Source organism: Lepidochelys kempii, chromosome 4 (genome assembly GCF_965140285.1).
Source record: "Lepidochelys kempii isolate rLepKem1 chromosome 4, rLepKem1.hap1, whole genome shotgun sequence".
Classification (NCBI taxonomy): Eukaryota; Metazoa; Chordata; order Testudines; family Cheloniidae; genus Lepidochelys; species Lepidochelys kempii.
This window is the reverse complement of record NC_136383.1, coordinates 102,966,730-102,982,084: the sequence shown is the minus strand read 5'-3', so window position 1 is coordinate 102,982,084 and position 15,355 is coordinate 102,966,730. Positions and strand designations below refer to the sequence as shown.

At 39.3% G+C, this 15,355-nt stretch overlaps 1 protein-coding gene across 6 annotated transcripts in view; it reads left to right on the top strand.

Annotated features, from left to right (window-relative positions):
• Positions 1-15,355, top strand: part of PCDH7 (protocadherin 7) — a 392,863-nt gene that overhangs the window by 55,058 nt on the left and 322,450 nt on the right. The window contains exon 2 of one of the 6 annotated variants that reach the window (XM_073342327.2): positions 6,563-8,222. The exons of the other annotated variants lie outside the window; for them this stretch is intronic. Coding sequence (XP_073198428.1) covers positions 6,563-6,640 — 78 coding nt within the window. The 3' untranslated portion in view covers positions 6,641-8,222. Of the gene's footprint in view, positions 1-6,562; positions 8,223-15,355 lie in introns of those variants that run through there. 6 annotated transcript variants of the gene reach the window in all.

Here is a 15,355-nt window from a genome sequence, read left to right as displayed (position 1 = left end):
CTTTTGTTTCAGTCTTACTTAGGGATAAACAATGGCTTGATAAACCACTGCTATGCTAGTGGGATATTAGGAGTGGCATAGAACAATTGGCATTGCCTCCAGAGGATACAGACAGGCAGGACATGGGGGAACATACTCCCTTTAACAGCATATAGTGAATATTCACCCAGCAGTGACCCTGGTGGGCTGATGTGAAAAGGTCGGGGGACTGTGGTCACATTTCATAGCCTTGGGTGGAACTGTAATTCTCCCATTGTACTTCCAGAGTATGAGAGGTAGGATTTTGCATTCCTTGGAATCTGCTACAGCAGGTATGACAAGGGGGATTGGCTTCTTTCACCTTTCCCTTGTACATCCACACAAGAGAAGACAAAAATATGGTCTGATTATGCTACTTAGATCACTCTCTTATTTCTTGTGGTATTGGCTTTTGTCACCTGCAGGTAGTTCAAACAATTAGTTGCTTTCGCTGTACCTAGAGGCATCTTAGTTCTATATGTTGTTTACAGAGAAGCACAACCCCTCAGTATGGATGATTACAGTTTCAGAGGCATGTAAGCCCTCGGTGCTTGTTGTTCATTTCCTCTTGTTCCTGTCAGGCATTTTATTTCTCTGGGATATGAATGCTGGCCAGTATTGTTACAATTTCCAACAAAGACCATAGGATCGGAGTCTGAAGAATGTAAGGAAGATGTGTTAATTTTGCAGCATTTTTCATTCTTATTATATTCTTTCTGAGACAGGATTAATGTTTGTACCATTTTCTACTGCAGTTTTTGTCACCAGAGAGAGGTGACAGAATATTAATGTACATATTATGTAAGCATAAATATAGCAGTGAGCTCTATTTTCACCTTTCCAATAGAGCAGGGGTTCCCAAACTTGGTTCGTGGCTTGTTCAGGGTAAGCCCCTGGCGGGCCGCTAGACACTTTGTTTACCTGAGCATCCACAGGTATGGCCATGCTCAGCTCCCAGTGGCCGCGGTTCACATTCCCGTCCAATGGCAGATGCAGGAAGTGGTGGCCTGGCCTACGCTGCTTCCTGCAGCTCCCATTGTCCAAGAACGGTGAACCACGGCCACTGGGAGCTGTACCTGCGGATGCTCAGGTAAATAAAATGTCTCGCAGTCCACCAGAGGCTTACCCTGAACAAGCTACGAACCAAGTTTGGGAACCCCTGCAACAGAGTCTAGTTTGGTTAGTGTGTTATTCTACTCTGACTTGCCTTTGAGAAATTATAACGAGATAAATTGTTTACAATAAATCAATGTATATAAAATGAAAACAGAGAATAATGCTATGATAATTCTCTCTTGTCATTCAGAGAGCTTTTGTAATTGATTCTTATTACATTTTAAAGTTTGTGATGTTTACATACTTTATAAATGTTTCAGTTTGCCTTCTGTGTTTTCAAATTACAGATTCCATCTCCACTTCCACCCCCCACACCCATGCTGGAGGCAACTTTCTAAGTGAGAATACTTTTTAAAGTTGTTAATTACAACCTAAGGTTAATGAGTGTATTTACCTTATAATCTGGAATGTTCTCTTAATCAACTAACAGCTTGAACATCTAGGGCTAAGTAATCAGTTACTGATTTTCATGTAGAGTAATTAGGGATTCTGTTTGTTTGTTTGTTGGGTATTTTTGATTGTTTTGTTTATGTCTTCCTCTAGTATTATTATAAAAAGACTGGTTTCTGTAGGCATGCTTAATTTTTTTATTACAAAATTTTGACCTGTAATGTTAGTGGGCCAGATGCCTGGTTTTCCATTGGAAAGTGTGATCAAAAAGAGGATCTCACAATCCAGTAACCTGGTCAGATCTACTGACTGGACATCCAAAGTCAAGTTACTGGGTGAGGGGGAGGTGGGGAGGTGCCAGGTCATCACCCGCACCAGCTCCTACTCAGCCAGAGCCGCCTCCTATCTGCGTCAGGTGGCTGCAGCTCATAGCCTCAGCTCCACAGGCGAGTCTCTCCTGACCTGGGGGGAGGGGTTAAAGGGAAAATCAATGAACGATTCGGGGAGAGGGGAATAGGAGCGAATGGGGACGGGGCCTTGGGGAAGGGATGGGCTTCCAGGGTGGGGCGGGGCAGGGACAGCGCCTCAGGGAAGAGGCAGGGCAGGGGTGGGGCCTTTGGGAAGAAGTGGGGCAGGGTCTCAGAGGGGGAAGAGGTGGGATCGGAGAGGTTCCGGCACTCTTCCTGGAGTGTCCAGGTTTTAAATACAAAATTGGCAACTCTAAATGGCTTATTTCATTAGCCCATGAGGATGACAAAGTTCACTTCTGAGCAATGTCACTCAGGTTTGAGCCACTCTCTTTAGGATAAATCCACAGCATGAAGAATGTATCCTGTTTCACTACACACTATTGCAAAGTGTGACTCAAGGTGAATGACAGCAGACAGTGCGCCCGATCCTGTGAGATGCTGAGTGCCTCCTCAGAGGTGCTAAGCATTTGAAACTTGTGTAGAGTTTGTAGAGTGTGGAAGGTGCTCAGAACCTTCCGTTGGACAGTTGGAATTAGACCTAGTGTGATCAGGAAGTGAATAATAAAGGAGAGCATGAACAGGGAGTGAATGATATTCAACAAAAAAACCTGAGGAGTACTTGTGTTACCTTAGAGATGAACAAATTTATTTGGGTATAAGCTTTCGTGGGCTAAAACCCACTTCATTGGATGCATGCAGTGGAAAATACAGTAGGAAGATATATAAACACAGAACATGAAAAAATGGGTGTTGCCATTTTTTCATGTTCTCTGTGTACATATATCTTCCTACTCTATTTTCCACTGCATGCATCCGATGAAGTACGGTTTAGCCCAAAAAAGCTTATGCCCAAATAAATTTGTTTGTCTCTAAGGTAACACAAGTACTCCTCGTTTTTTTGTTTTTTTTGTTTTTTTTGCTGATACAGCTACCACTCTGAATGATATTTAAATATCCCTTTCAAGGAATATTAACCTTTCCATTTTTATGCTCTCATTTTAAGTTGGAATCTTTAGAGATAATAAACTTGATTACCTTTCACTTAACCAGTGTAAATCAGGAATAACTACATCAATTGACCAGATACTCTGTGGTGTAAATCAGCATTAAGTATAAAATGCTGATTTAAACCAGCTGGGAGTACAGCCCATTGGATTTAAACAAGTTTAAATGAGAGGTCACTCAAACCCAACTAATGTCGAAGCGCCATACCATACTTACAGTATCTCACTCTTTTGTATTTTTCTTAAAAAACAACAACGTTTATTTAGTTAAGGTGTCTTAACAAGTTTACAAATCTTTGACATGTAAATATCTGAAACAAAACATTCATTACAACAGTTAGTTTTTGTTTAAAAAGACATTATACAGGAGTGCAGTCATCAGATCTTTCTGTATAACAGGGTGTTACCGTATAGCAGAGTGAGCATCATTACAACACCTATAATAAGTCATTTCTAGTGATTTTATTAAATTGAGTGAAATCTCTATAGACACATATTTAGCTGATCAGGCATGTCTATCAAAGAGTATATTAAAAATCTAAGGTTTTTTAAATCTATTTGACATCATCAGTAAGAGTATGAATATATTTTATTATATAAAACTGGGTGGTGGCAGTCCAGCAGCCGGAGCCCTTCCACACGGGGTTGAAACATCAATTTCCCATATTCCTGTGTGTGTGCCAGTGGTTTGGTGAATCCGGAGAGCTAGAGGCTTGGATAAACTGTATATATCACCATTTTTCATATCCTGTTTCCTGTTACTGTTGTAAACTCCATATGTAGTTGCATGCATTGCAGAATTTTATAAGCAAGCTTGCAGCATTTTGTGGCATATGACAGAACATACATCACAAACTACAGTTTTGTCTGATTCTTGCTTTAGTGATCAATAATGAGCATGCCATGACTTCAGCTTCACTTAGCACCACCACCCTGTATACCACAAAATTCTGTAGTTCTTTTTTCTATTTTAAATGATATTTATTATGTTAGTAACCATTTTTGATAGTGCTTGAGCACCTCAATCAGGGGTCAGAGCCACATTGTACTAGGTGCTAGCAAGCAAATTACACAAAGACAAACTGTCCCAAATTACTCACAAGGAATGATTTAGATAATACACAACTTGTGAATAAAGTAACACAGGCAGGGTAGGTAGGCAGAGAGGACAAGGTAACAGTAAAGAGATGTGTGCTTGCATAAATTAATAGTTCCATGGTTTTAAAGTAGTCATGTGAGGTTGCCAGCTATCTATAATCTATTTCTTTTAAATTGTGTTCTGTTACATATTCTGTTATGAAACAATTACATGAAATAGACCTATACTTCTAACATATTCAAGGTGGTAGAAATGCTCACATGCCAATGGCAACCCACATTCCTGACAGACAGAGCTGCAAGGATCTTGTTCTTACACTGAACAGTCACTCTAATGGTTGCTTTGCATACATCTGTCTGGTTGTAGACAGAGCTGATTGAACCTTGGGCACTCTTTGCTGTTCTTGATATATGTGCCCACCCACACTGAGAAATGTGGAAGATGGGAAGATAGTAGTGTTCACTTCTCAGAAATCATAAGAGAGGGAGACTCCCTATGCCACTGTGAGCAGAGGAGAGAGAGGAAGTGCACTGCTTTCCCCACTTCCGTGAAGGAGGAGAAGAGAGAGAGAGAGAGAGAATGGAGTTTCCTAACCTTTCCTAGCAGTCATTAGAGGGATTGGAGGGGAGGGGTTGAGCTCTCCACTAATGCTTTGTGCCTGGAACCTTTTGAAGGTCCCCTGAGGACCCATATTTACTCTCATTATTTATTTCATGGGTTTGGCTAGTGGATTTATGGTATAAAAATAAGCCCTGCTTTTATTTTTATTTTGCACTGAATTATAGTTGATGACATTTTTAAAATTGAAGAACATCATTAACATAAAACACATCTGTCACAAATGAAAAACACTCTGCATGTGCAAGACTGGAATCAGTTCATTTTTATGGATCTCCAGTTCTCCAGAGAATCTTACAAATGCACATGACACTCAATTCTGTGTTTGCATCTTGTAGTTAACTGAAAGGTGCTTAAAATCACAAGTAGGCAGAGAGATCCCTGCTGACGACACATTGGAGGAGACTAAAATGTTTTGCTCATTCCAGCAGATACAAGAAATATCTTGTGCTCAATAAATAAACTACATTTATTCCATATGAATACATACATAAGTGATGGGTAAGGATGAAGCTTCCAACTTCCGGGGAAAACCATGCCCTTTTGATATATCTCGATTCCACTGTTTTGGAAAGTCCTGTACTTTTGCCCATGGATGATACCTCTGACATGGGGGAAACAGCACAAAGAAACATGCTTGATAACTGGACTAATGGCAGTGAAGAGTCTTACTGAGACATTGTAAATATATTGCTGCTGAAAACAAGGCAGAATGTTTTGCATGCTTGTCCCAGATGGCTTCCTATGAGAAGATCACATTTAGATTGGGGAACAGACGTTACTTATTTGAGGACATTTGGCAACTTTTTGTGGATTATCGTCATAAAGCAAATGTTGCTTCTTAGACATACTTGATATTGTTGTCCTGTACTTGTGTAAATTAGGACTAATCTTGCATTATGTGATGGATCCGGAAGAGTTCCACAATCCATCAACCTGCTGGAGAATAAGGAACAAGCAGTGATAGGTGCAAATGAGCAAATAATGGTAATTAATAAAACAAACAGACATTCATAAAATTACCTTATAAAACCTAACTGCCCTTTTTGTGTAACCATCTTGTACATGGCAGCATTGCAGGATTAGTATTTTCATGAACATGCATTGTTCTTGAATAATATTTTAAGAGCTGTTCTTGAACAATGTATCGGAAAGCTGCTTTCTTTTAGCATTAGGCATGAATGTATTTTTACTGCATCATTTATCTCATCAACATATTGATCACAGCACTTCAAGAAAACCATTAATGCTTCATTTTCTTTATGTCCATCCTGTAGTATAATAGTGATACTTAATAGCCAGCACTTTCACAGTCCTTTACATGTTCACAGCATTGTACAAGCAGTATCCCAGGATATTGCTGTTTTTCAGACTTTGTCTTGTACAGTTGCTTTTTTTTTTCTGTAAGAGTCCCTTTCTAGATTTTGCTAATCTAAGACAACTGGTATTATTAAGTCCATCATTTGGGAAGAGAAAGCTGTGTTTGTCACTGATACTTGGAAGATTCGTATTGTTTCTTGTTCTATGACGAAACATGTTCAATGACAACAACAACTAAGGATATGAAGGAATACGGACTTTAGTATATTTCTCCTATCATACACCATAAAACCAACCTAATACTGGACTTTTTGCACTTGATTTAAATTGCCAATGTATTGGTAAATAGTATACAAATTGTTATAACTGTTTTCATTGTGATATAGTTATCTTATGAAATATGCTTGGACCTAATGGAGAGAAGAGGATTCTCTCTGCTCAGGTATAAAATCCATGCTGTAGGGTTAGGTTAGCTAAGCCCTGCTCACATCCCGGTAAGCAGACATATATTTTTGTATTTTTTGTAGGTGGATACAGTGCAGACTACGCAGCCCCCTGGCCACATTGAGGAATCGTGTAAAATGAATGTATGTGCTCGTAAGTGAAACATTTATAAATAAAGCTCCAACTTTAATGTATGTTGGATCATAAAACATGTAAAACCTGCTTACTGTCATATTAAGAAATCGATTCCCAGGGGGCAGGGTGACTGCAGAACAAAGAAGATGTGCAAAGCAAAGTTCTTTTTTAAAAATAAAAATGAAAAACCCAAGAACTTTAGAATTATTCAAAACAGATAAACAAACATTGTGCAAACAAGAGATTGAAATTACCTCTTGGATGTATTTGGGAAGGCACTGAGCTGATTCAAGATTCCAAAACAGAAAAAAAGAAGGGATGTGAGAAAGGTTTTGTAAGCTGAAATCATCATCCATCGAGGAACAGGATCAAATACCTTCTTACTTAGGAGTATGAAATGGAGGACACAACCTTTTCCCCTTCAATCTGTGTTTGAGAGGACAGAAATTTTGAAACTGAATTTGATCAGATTATTGCTTCAGTTAATAACTGGGAGAGGAGTGTGGATGGGGTTGAATTTTCAATGCTTGACATAAGCAATCAGTTACATGTAGAAAAAATAACTTGAGCATGTGCTAGATGGACAAAGAACATGGAAACGATACCTCAGAATTGAATTCCTGGAAAACCAGACACAATCTCATCATTTAGAAACCTTGAGGTACTTGAGGAGGTGAGAAGACTCAGACTCCTTGATTTTGCTGAAAAATGACTTCATAAGGCATTTAAAGTAGATATGCAGAAAAAACCAAAATGTGTTAAATGGTCCTATCACAGAACTCAGAAATGAACCATCAACCATCAACCTGCATATTGAAATTTTGTACTTTAATTGATAAACATAGACTAATCCAAATGGATAAGAAACTCTTAAGTATTTGATATGAAAGACCTCTCCTTGATTTGAATAACTGTACAAAGAAAGGCTTTTCATTTTGATTAAATAAAAACTGCATGATAGGGAGATCCCCTTTGCATTTCTAGTCCCTATTACGATAAATATATCAAATAAAAACAAAGGCTATATTTTTTGGTACCCAAGAGATTAAAAAAAATATTGGGACACCACCAAGTTAGCACATTGGTTTATGTCTTTTACAGGGTGAAGAGGCTGACTACTCTGTCCCTAAATAATATTTCATTCATATAACCCATCTTCATCATAAATAGCCGAAAACAGGGATATTTAAGTATTAATGAATGTTTCAAAATGTTTGCTTAGCTCTGAGGTGTAACTTGGACTTTTTTGAATTTCTGGTCTAAATCTGGTGCAGTTGTATGCGGAAATGATATTGTATTCAATAATAAATGGTACATATAGTCTATCTCTTGCTTTCACAATATGCCTTTTCTGATATTGGAGTACAGAGCTAAAGATCACATTTTCCCTTTTGATTGCTATGCATTTAACTCCAAATTATGTCACCTTTCGTGTTTATCTTTTGGGAACTTGTGGTCTGCCTCTTTCTCCACTTGTAGTCAATTTCAAGTCATAGAATTAATGATTTGGGAGAGGTTTTGGCCTCTTTATTGTATTAAGAATATATCATCAAACTTCAAAGTCTGTACACTTCTACTGTATTGATTATTTTCTGTAAGCAAAATCAATAGGCAAAATTAAAATTAAAAAATCAATTTCTTCATTTTTGTTTTGCTTCATATTTTTATATACCTATTTTGTTTATTTATTTAACCTTGAAGGGTTTTTTGTGAACTCATTGATACGGAAACACAACAAAAGCTTCAAGTAATGCTGAATAAAACATACTGATGCAAATAAGTGAAATACAAAGGGAAATACATAGTTCTTTTAGCTGGGAAGAGGAAAGATAAATGCTGAACACCTGTTACTAGATTCTGATTTCTGATACAACACTGTAAGTCTAGCATAACTCTGATGATCCCACTGGAATTATGCTGGATTTACACCACTACATCTGAGATCAAAATTTGGTCTTTGGTGTTTAATGTTATTCTGTTTTTCTAGTCTTAATTTTTTGCTCAGGAACAATTACCAGCAGAGGAGTTCTGAAGAAATATTGCACAACTACTGTAATTTTCAGAGTCACAGTATTTAGCAGCCAAGTGCCTCACAAGGAATAAAACCACTTTTATTTTTGCCTCCTGCTACCACTCCAATGGGGAAAGGTCAGCAAAACAGCGGGAGGCCAAATGAATGAAGATCTTTTCCCTGTAAGACATCAACTTGGAAGACTGTGAATTTCAGAATTACAAGTGATATAGCTTTTTTACAACTGCTCCTTTCCTTCTTGCCTCCTACTGCTGCTTCATTGTTGGATAATGTCTTTTTCCTGTTAGAATGAGCAAGCAAGAGCTTATTTGTGACAAACGAAATTCCACTTTCTACCTAGTATTGTTGCAGATAGAGGAAAAAAGAGCCTGGTTCATACCTATCTCATTTTCTAGCTTTTGAGGGTTTCAGTTAGGGCTTTTAAAGCCAAATCCAACCTGCCTTGTACACATGAGTAATCCAGTTAATGCCAGTGGGACTACTTGTATGATTAAAGTGAACAGGGTGTAGTTTACATACCATTTTATTTGTATATTTATTTTCCCCTCAGACCAAACCATTGAGGAAAAATAAGTGTTACTAAGAGGTTGCCACAGAAGTTGGGATACACCATTGCTACAGACATTCGAAAGTAGGTTAGATAAGCCATTAGTGGGAATGATGTATGAAGTTGTGTTTGTTGGGGAAGTAAGGTTGGGTAGCAAAAGAGTTCTTTCATGTCCCTACTAGCTATCATTCTATGGACCTTATTCTGCCCTCAGTCCACAGAGACAATCCCATTGATGCCAATGGAAATTCTGTCTGTGAATCAAGAAAATAATATGGCCTTAAGTGTAATAGTCACTTTGCCAAGCCATTCATCAAAGCAAAACTAAAGAGTAAAATGAGACAGAATACCACCAACTAGACTGCATTCTAGCCTAGGAATGAACAACATAATTTAATAAAAAAATTTTTTTTGTGAAAGTCAATTAAATATCTGAAAAGCTCCTATTGAGATGTATCTGGTTTATTAAAAAGCCTCTGTACCAAACCCTATTGCAAGCTCCATTGTAGGAAGGAGGAAGGCACATAAGCATAGAGGCTTGGTTCAGCCACTCATCACTTACTATGCTTCAACCCAGCACTGATTTTACTTTGGGAATTGTATGGTACACTATGTTTTGCTGAGCTAGTAAAGAATAGCTTTTCAATCTCTCATGCAGGAGCTACATTTATGCAAGATATACATGTTATGCCTGCTTATGAGCTCAACATTATCTCTCTTCTCTAGAGGAGAATAACTTGAACCTATTGTACCATGACACTGACATTATATTTGACTTTTGACATTGCATTTAGGGAACATTTTCATTACACGAATAACTATTTCTAGTTTCTACACAATTCTAAATGTTAAAGGGTAACTTGCAAATATGAAAAGTCCCTAAAAATTACCACATTAATAGTATAGTACTGTATGTGATGGATGCCCCAAATTACCCTATGCCAAACTATCAACATGCCTATACAATTTCATTGTTTAAGATTAAGCCATTTATTTCAGTTAGAACAGGTCAGAAAATATCTGAAATAACAATCAAATTACGTCATACATTGGTTTATGATTCCAGCATTGGGTTTTCCTTCGATCTGCAGCTCCCAGAGACAGAACAAGACCTATCACTCATAGGAAAGACATTTAGCTAGCAGTTTACCTCCTAGCAATTTCAGCTCATGCTTTTTGGGCCTTCGCAGTCTTGAGCTGCCAAACACAAGGAGATAGTTAAGTTTTCAGATTTGGCTCAACATTCCTTTCCCTTAAGCATTTTCTTCCCCTATCTGAGTACTCTTCTATGTTTAAAACACCCTCAATTTAACCTAATAACACCATGATGAATGCCAAGTTTTAGCCAGCTAAAATTGAAAAAAAAAGGGTGAAAAAAAAGTTTTATGAAATTCATGCCATTATTTTTTTACCTTTAACCTCAAAAAATAAAAATATATGATGTTGGAATACAGACCCTGCATGTTTGTTTTGTATTCTACGATTAATAATAACCAGTTACCATATAACTTTTCATTTTTCAAAGTGCTTTAAAATATCCACTGTTTAATCCTCACAACAACTATTTGATACAGGCAAGTATTTCAGATGGAGAAAATGAGACAGAGGTGTTAAGTATCTTTCTGAAGTTAGAGAGGGAATCAATGTCAGATCTGAAATTAGTAGTTCTTGGGCACCACTCTTGTACACAGACCATGTCTCTTACTTGCTGATAAAGCACAACATACTGGTAGTTACTAAAGGCCAAGGACACAACTGTTAATGAAATATAGCAATTCAAACTGAAAAAAATTACCAGGCACCAGTATAAACTGTGTTTTATGATAAAGCTGGATGGCATCCACCATGTGCCCTAGATGTAGATATGTTGCAACCTGAAACTGCAACCTCCAACCCCAAAACTATATTTATTGGGGAATGTGTTTTCTTGAAAGAGGCTTGGTTCCTGTGCACAGCAGTAAGCTCCACCTGCGTATCATTTCTTCCCACCACCATTCTTATTAGATAAGTGATAAGTACTCCACACTCTTCACGTCCTCACCCTTGTGTCCTGCCCCGACACAAAGTGGCAGGACCTCTTGACACCTCTGGAGGGTGAGGAGCCCTGGTAGGCCAGCCTATATTCCACCTGGTCCTGAGGCCTGCCGGGGACGTAAGCTAGCGGCTCCTTCACAGAGCCGTGAGCATGGGCATGTACTTGGCGCGGTTCACTCCACTTCCAGACACCTGCCCCTTCTGCAGCATGAGGGAGACACTGGCACACGTTTATCTAAAGTGTGCCAGGTTGCAGCCCCTATTGTGGCTCCTCCTACATATATTATTATGGTTTTGGTTGCACTTTTCCCCTCACCTTCTTTTCTATTTACTCCCTATCCATGGCCCCACAAAGTCGCGGGACCTCCTTGTCAACCTCCTCCTAGCCCTGGCCAAAACGGCCATCTACAAAACCAGGGAGAGGAGGTTGTTCCAACGGGGTTTCCTGCAGCTGTGGGGCCTATTTCTGCTCCTCAGTCCATTCACACATCCGGGCCGAGTTCCTGTGGGCAGCATCCGCTGGCTCCCTTGATGCCTTCAAGGAGCAGTGGGCGCTGTCCGGGGTTCTCTGCTCGGTGTCCCTGTCCAGTTCCCTTCATTTAGCCCTGTGACCTCACTCCCGTTCCTGTTATCTCCTTAGTTGTCCCACGCAATTATTTAGTATCCCGGACCTGTGGATCCTCCCTTTAGGCTGAGGGGAGGTCCTTTAGTAGTGGGCGGGCTTCTGCCCACCCACTTCCTGGATCCCAACAGGACCATTCTTATCACATATGTTCCCAAACCCGTGCAAATGTTTGAGGGAAGGAGGTCATGGCAATCAGCTTTCACTGTAAGGAACTATATTCTATCTAGTTGCAATGTGAACAACAAATAACTCAGACTTAGTAGTCCATGTGCATCATAGAAGGAACATATTCTGAATTGAGCAGTAGCCCTTTAAAAACATTAACTAGAAGGTAACCCTCCCTGTCATTCACCCTTCATATTCTCCTGGAACAAATGAGCAAGGATCAGTAAGAATAACCTCTAGATCATGAATCATGTGGACATGATGTATCTTGACTTTAGCAAAGCTTCTGATATGGTCTCCCACAGTATTCTTTCCAACAAGTTGAAAAAGTATGGATTGGATGAATGGACTATAAGGTGGATAGAAAGCTGGCTAGATTGTCGGGCTCAGCGGGTAGTGATCAATGGCTCAATGTCTAGTTGGCAACTGGTATCAAGTGGAGTACCCCAGGCATCAGTCCTGGGGCCAGTTTTGTTCAACATCTTTATTAATGTTGATGATGGAATGGACTGCACCCTCAGCAAGTTCACAGATGACACTAAGATGGGGGGAGAGGTAGATTTGCTGGATGATAGGGATAGGGTCCAGAGTGACCTAGACATATTGGAGGATTGGGCCAAAAGAAATCTGATGAGGTTAAACAAGGACAAGTGCAGAGTCACCCTGTTAGAGAAGGGATGTGGACAAATTGGAGAGAATCCAACGGAGGGCAACAAAAATTATTAGGGGTCTGGGGCACATGACTTACAAGGAGAGGCTGAGGGAACTGGGCTTGTTTAGTCTGCAGAAGAGAAGAGTGAGGGGGCATTTGATAGCAGCCTTCACTACCTAAAGGGGGATTCCAAAGAAGATGGAGCTCGGCTGTTCTCAGTGGTGGCAGATGACAGAACAAGGAGTAATGGTCTCAAGTTGCAGTCTGGGAGGTCTAGGTTGGATATTAGGAAACACTATTTCACTAGGAAGGTGGTGAAGCACTGGAATGGGTTACCTAGGGAGGTGGTGGAATCTCCATCCTTAGAGGTTTTTAAGGCCTGGCTTGATAAAACCCTAGCTGGGATGACTTAGTTGGTGTCGGTCCTGCTTTGAGCAGGGTGTTGGACTAGATGACCTCCTGAGGTGTCTTCCAACCCTAATCTTCCATGATTCTATGTTAACGTAGAAATGAAGTCCATTTTCAAGTCAACCTTTGGGGGGTACATTAGAACAATGCAGGGTTTCAACAAGGAAACAGGAGTAGCCATGGATCATATTGGTAACCTCTTTTAAGGCCTGCCGGCACTTTAACTAGAAGGTAACATGAGTGTACATGATGTTGCCGCTATCCTGTTGGTGCAATCCATTCAGGGGAGATAGAAGGGCAATCTGGTCACCATGGTCAAGTTTCCACTCAAGTTGATATTGGAGAAGCAGGCAATGAAAGAAGGACAGGCCACGTGCAAACAAACTTTTTAGACTTCTTGGCACCTTTCCTTAGGTTACAGTAACATCACTCGCTGTGGAGGGGAGATTTTCATTTTACTGTATGAACTATGTACTTGAAGCAAGAGGCGAATAGGAACTATAGAAATGCAGCTGAAATAATGTAATTCATCGATGAATATATGTTTCATCCAGCCAAAGTGGTCTTAAAGGATCACTAGATCAACACACAAATTAATTGACTTCCTCAAATGATTTGTATATCAAATAACATTGTAGGAACTATTTTACACAAAGGATTACTCTCAAACCATGCGGAAATGAAAGCAAACAAAAACAATAGCAAAACTAAGAGAGGCACTATCTTTTGTGCTTTAATGCCATAGAAAAATGTATTTACAAAAAAGGCTTACCAAGAAAATCCAGCATTTTAGTGGGAACATTCTTAGAGAAAGCTGAACATTTGAAATGTGTATGTGAGAAAATGTTTTGTATTTCATTTCATTGAAATAAAACTTATGTCATATAATCCATTATATTTGGTTTAATCCTTCATTTACATGTTTCCCAATGTGCTGTGTTTATGTTTAGGAAGGTGGCTAGATGTGAAGTTGGCTTATGGAACAAAAAATACTTTATTTAATTTGAAACTGTTTGAGAGCAAAAATTAACGCAAATCTTACTTCATGGATATTGAATGGACAGATTAAGGCTAGACTTTTATTTTAGGCACAGCTGTGAGCAGGGGGTGTTATGTAAGCTACACCACCCTCGGAGTAGCCCTGCAGGCTTTGTGAGTCAGAGATACACCTCTGCATCATGATTTCCCCCCTGCTTTTTCTTCTGGCTCCTAAAGGGGTAGTAATTTACTGTTGCATAGGCCCAAGAGTGGTGGGGAGTGGTACAGGCCAAAGAGTATAAGGTGTGGCCCCACCCTGTCTGCTCACTCCCCAGCCATCGGCTCTGGAGAATGAGTAAATGAGCGAGTAACTGCACTTAGTCATATATGCCTTCGGACTCAAGATCTGGGTAGACCACATAAAGAGTAATACCATTGTGCAGTCCTGTCATCAGAGTCACAGTCTGACCATTCCTTTTATTAGTGATTGAACCTAAAATTAAAAAGAAAAGTTCCTGTTGAAAGTTTAACATCATCTTGAAATATCTCACTTAATTAACTTGGAGCCACTGATGAATATCAAGAGATAAAGCATGTTCTCATTTCACTAGCATCAAAATGTGAAGATGTATACTCTTGTGTTTACAGACATGGGGTTGGGAATCAGGAGATCTGGATTCTATTCCTGGCCCTGCCACCAAAACCCACTGTGATCTTGTGCAAGTCCTCTCTTTGTGCTACAGTTTTCCCATCTGTAAAACGGAGAATAACAACAGTTCCCCGTTGTGAGTGTCAATCCATTACTTTTTGTGAGGGTGATGGTAACGAGGGCCATGAAAATGCCTATACATAAAATAAAATAATAATATAGACTTTTTTATATCCACTGCAATGGCTTCATTTAAACTGAGGGAGATTATTGAGTCGAGTCTCACTGGCTTTCAGAGCAGGTCCTAGTTTGCTTAACATCTATAAACTGCTTCCTGACCTAATTATTTAAAGGAATAATAGTTTGTCGTTATGTAGATGGTATAGTGATGTATATATCCTTCAGTGCACTTTCATCCAAGGCTGTTGTACTGTTAAAATGCTATATTTAAGGCAAATAGTTATAGATTGCCCACTTTTTTCCAACAATTTATTATTAGTGAAGAATCTGAAAGTTACACTTTTTGGCTCGACTCAAAGATGGTAGGTTTATTTATGTATATCTGAGTTTTTAGAGCGTGCGAAAGGTGATGGAATTGACAGCACTACAGGCTGAAGTCTTCCAGCAAATGGAGAAAAAGTTCAGTAGGGA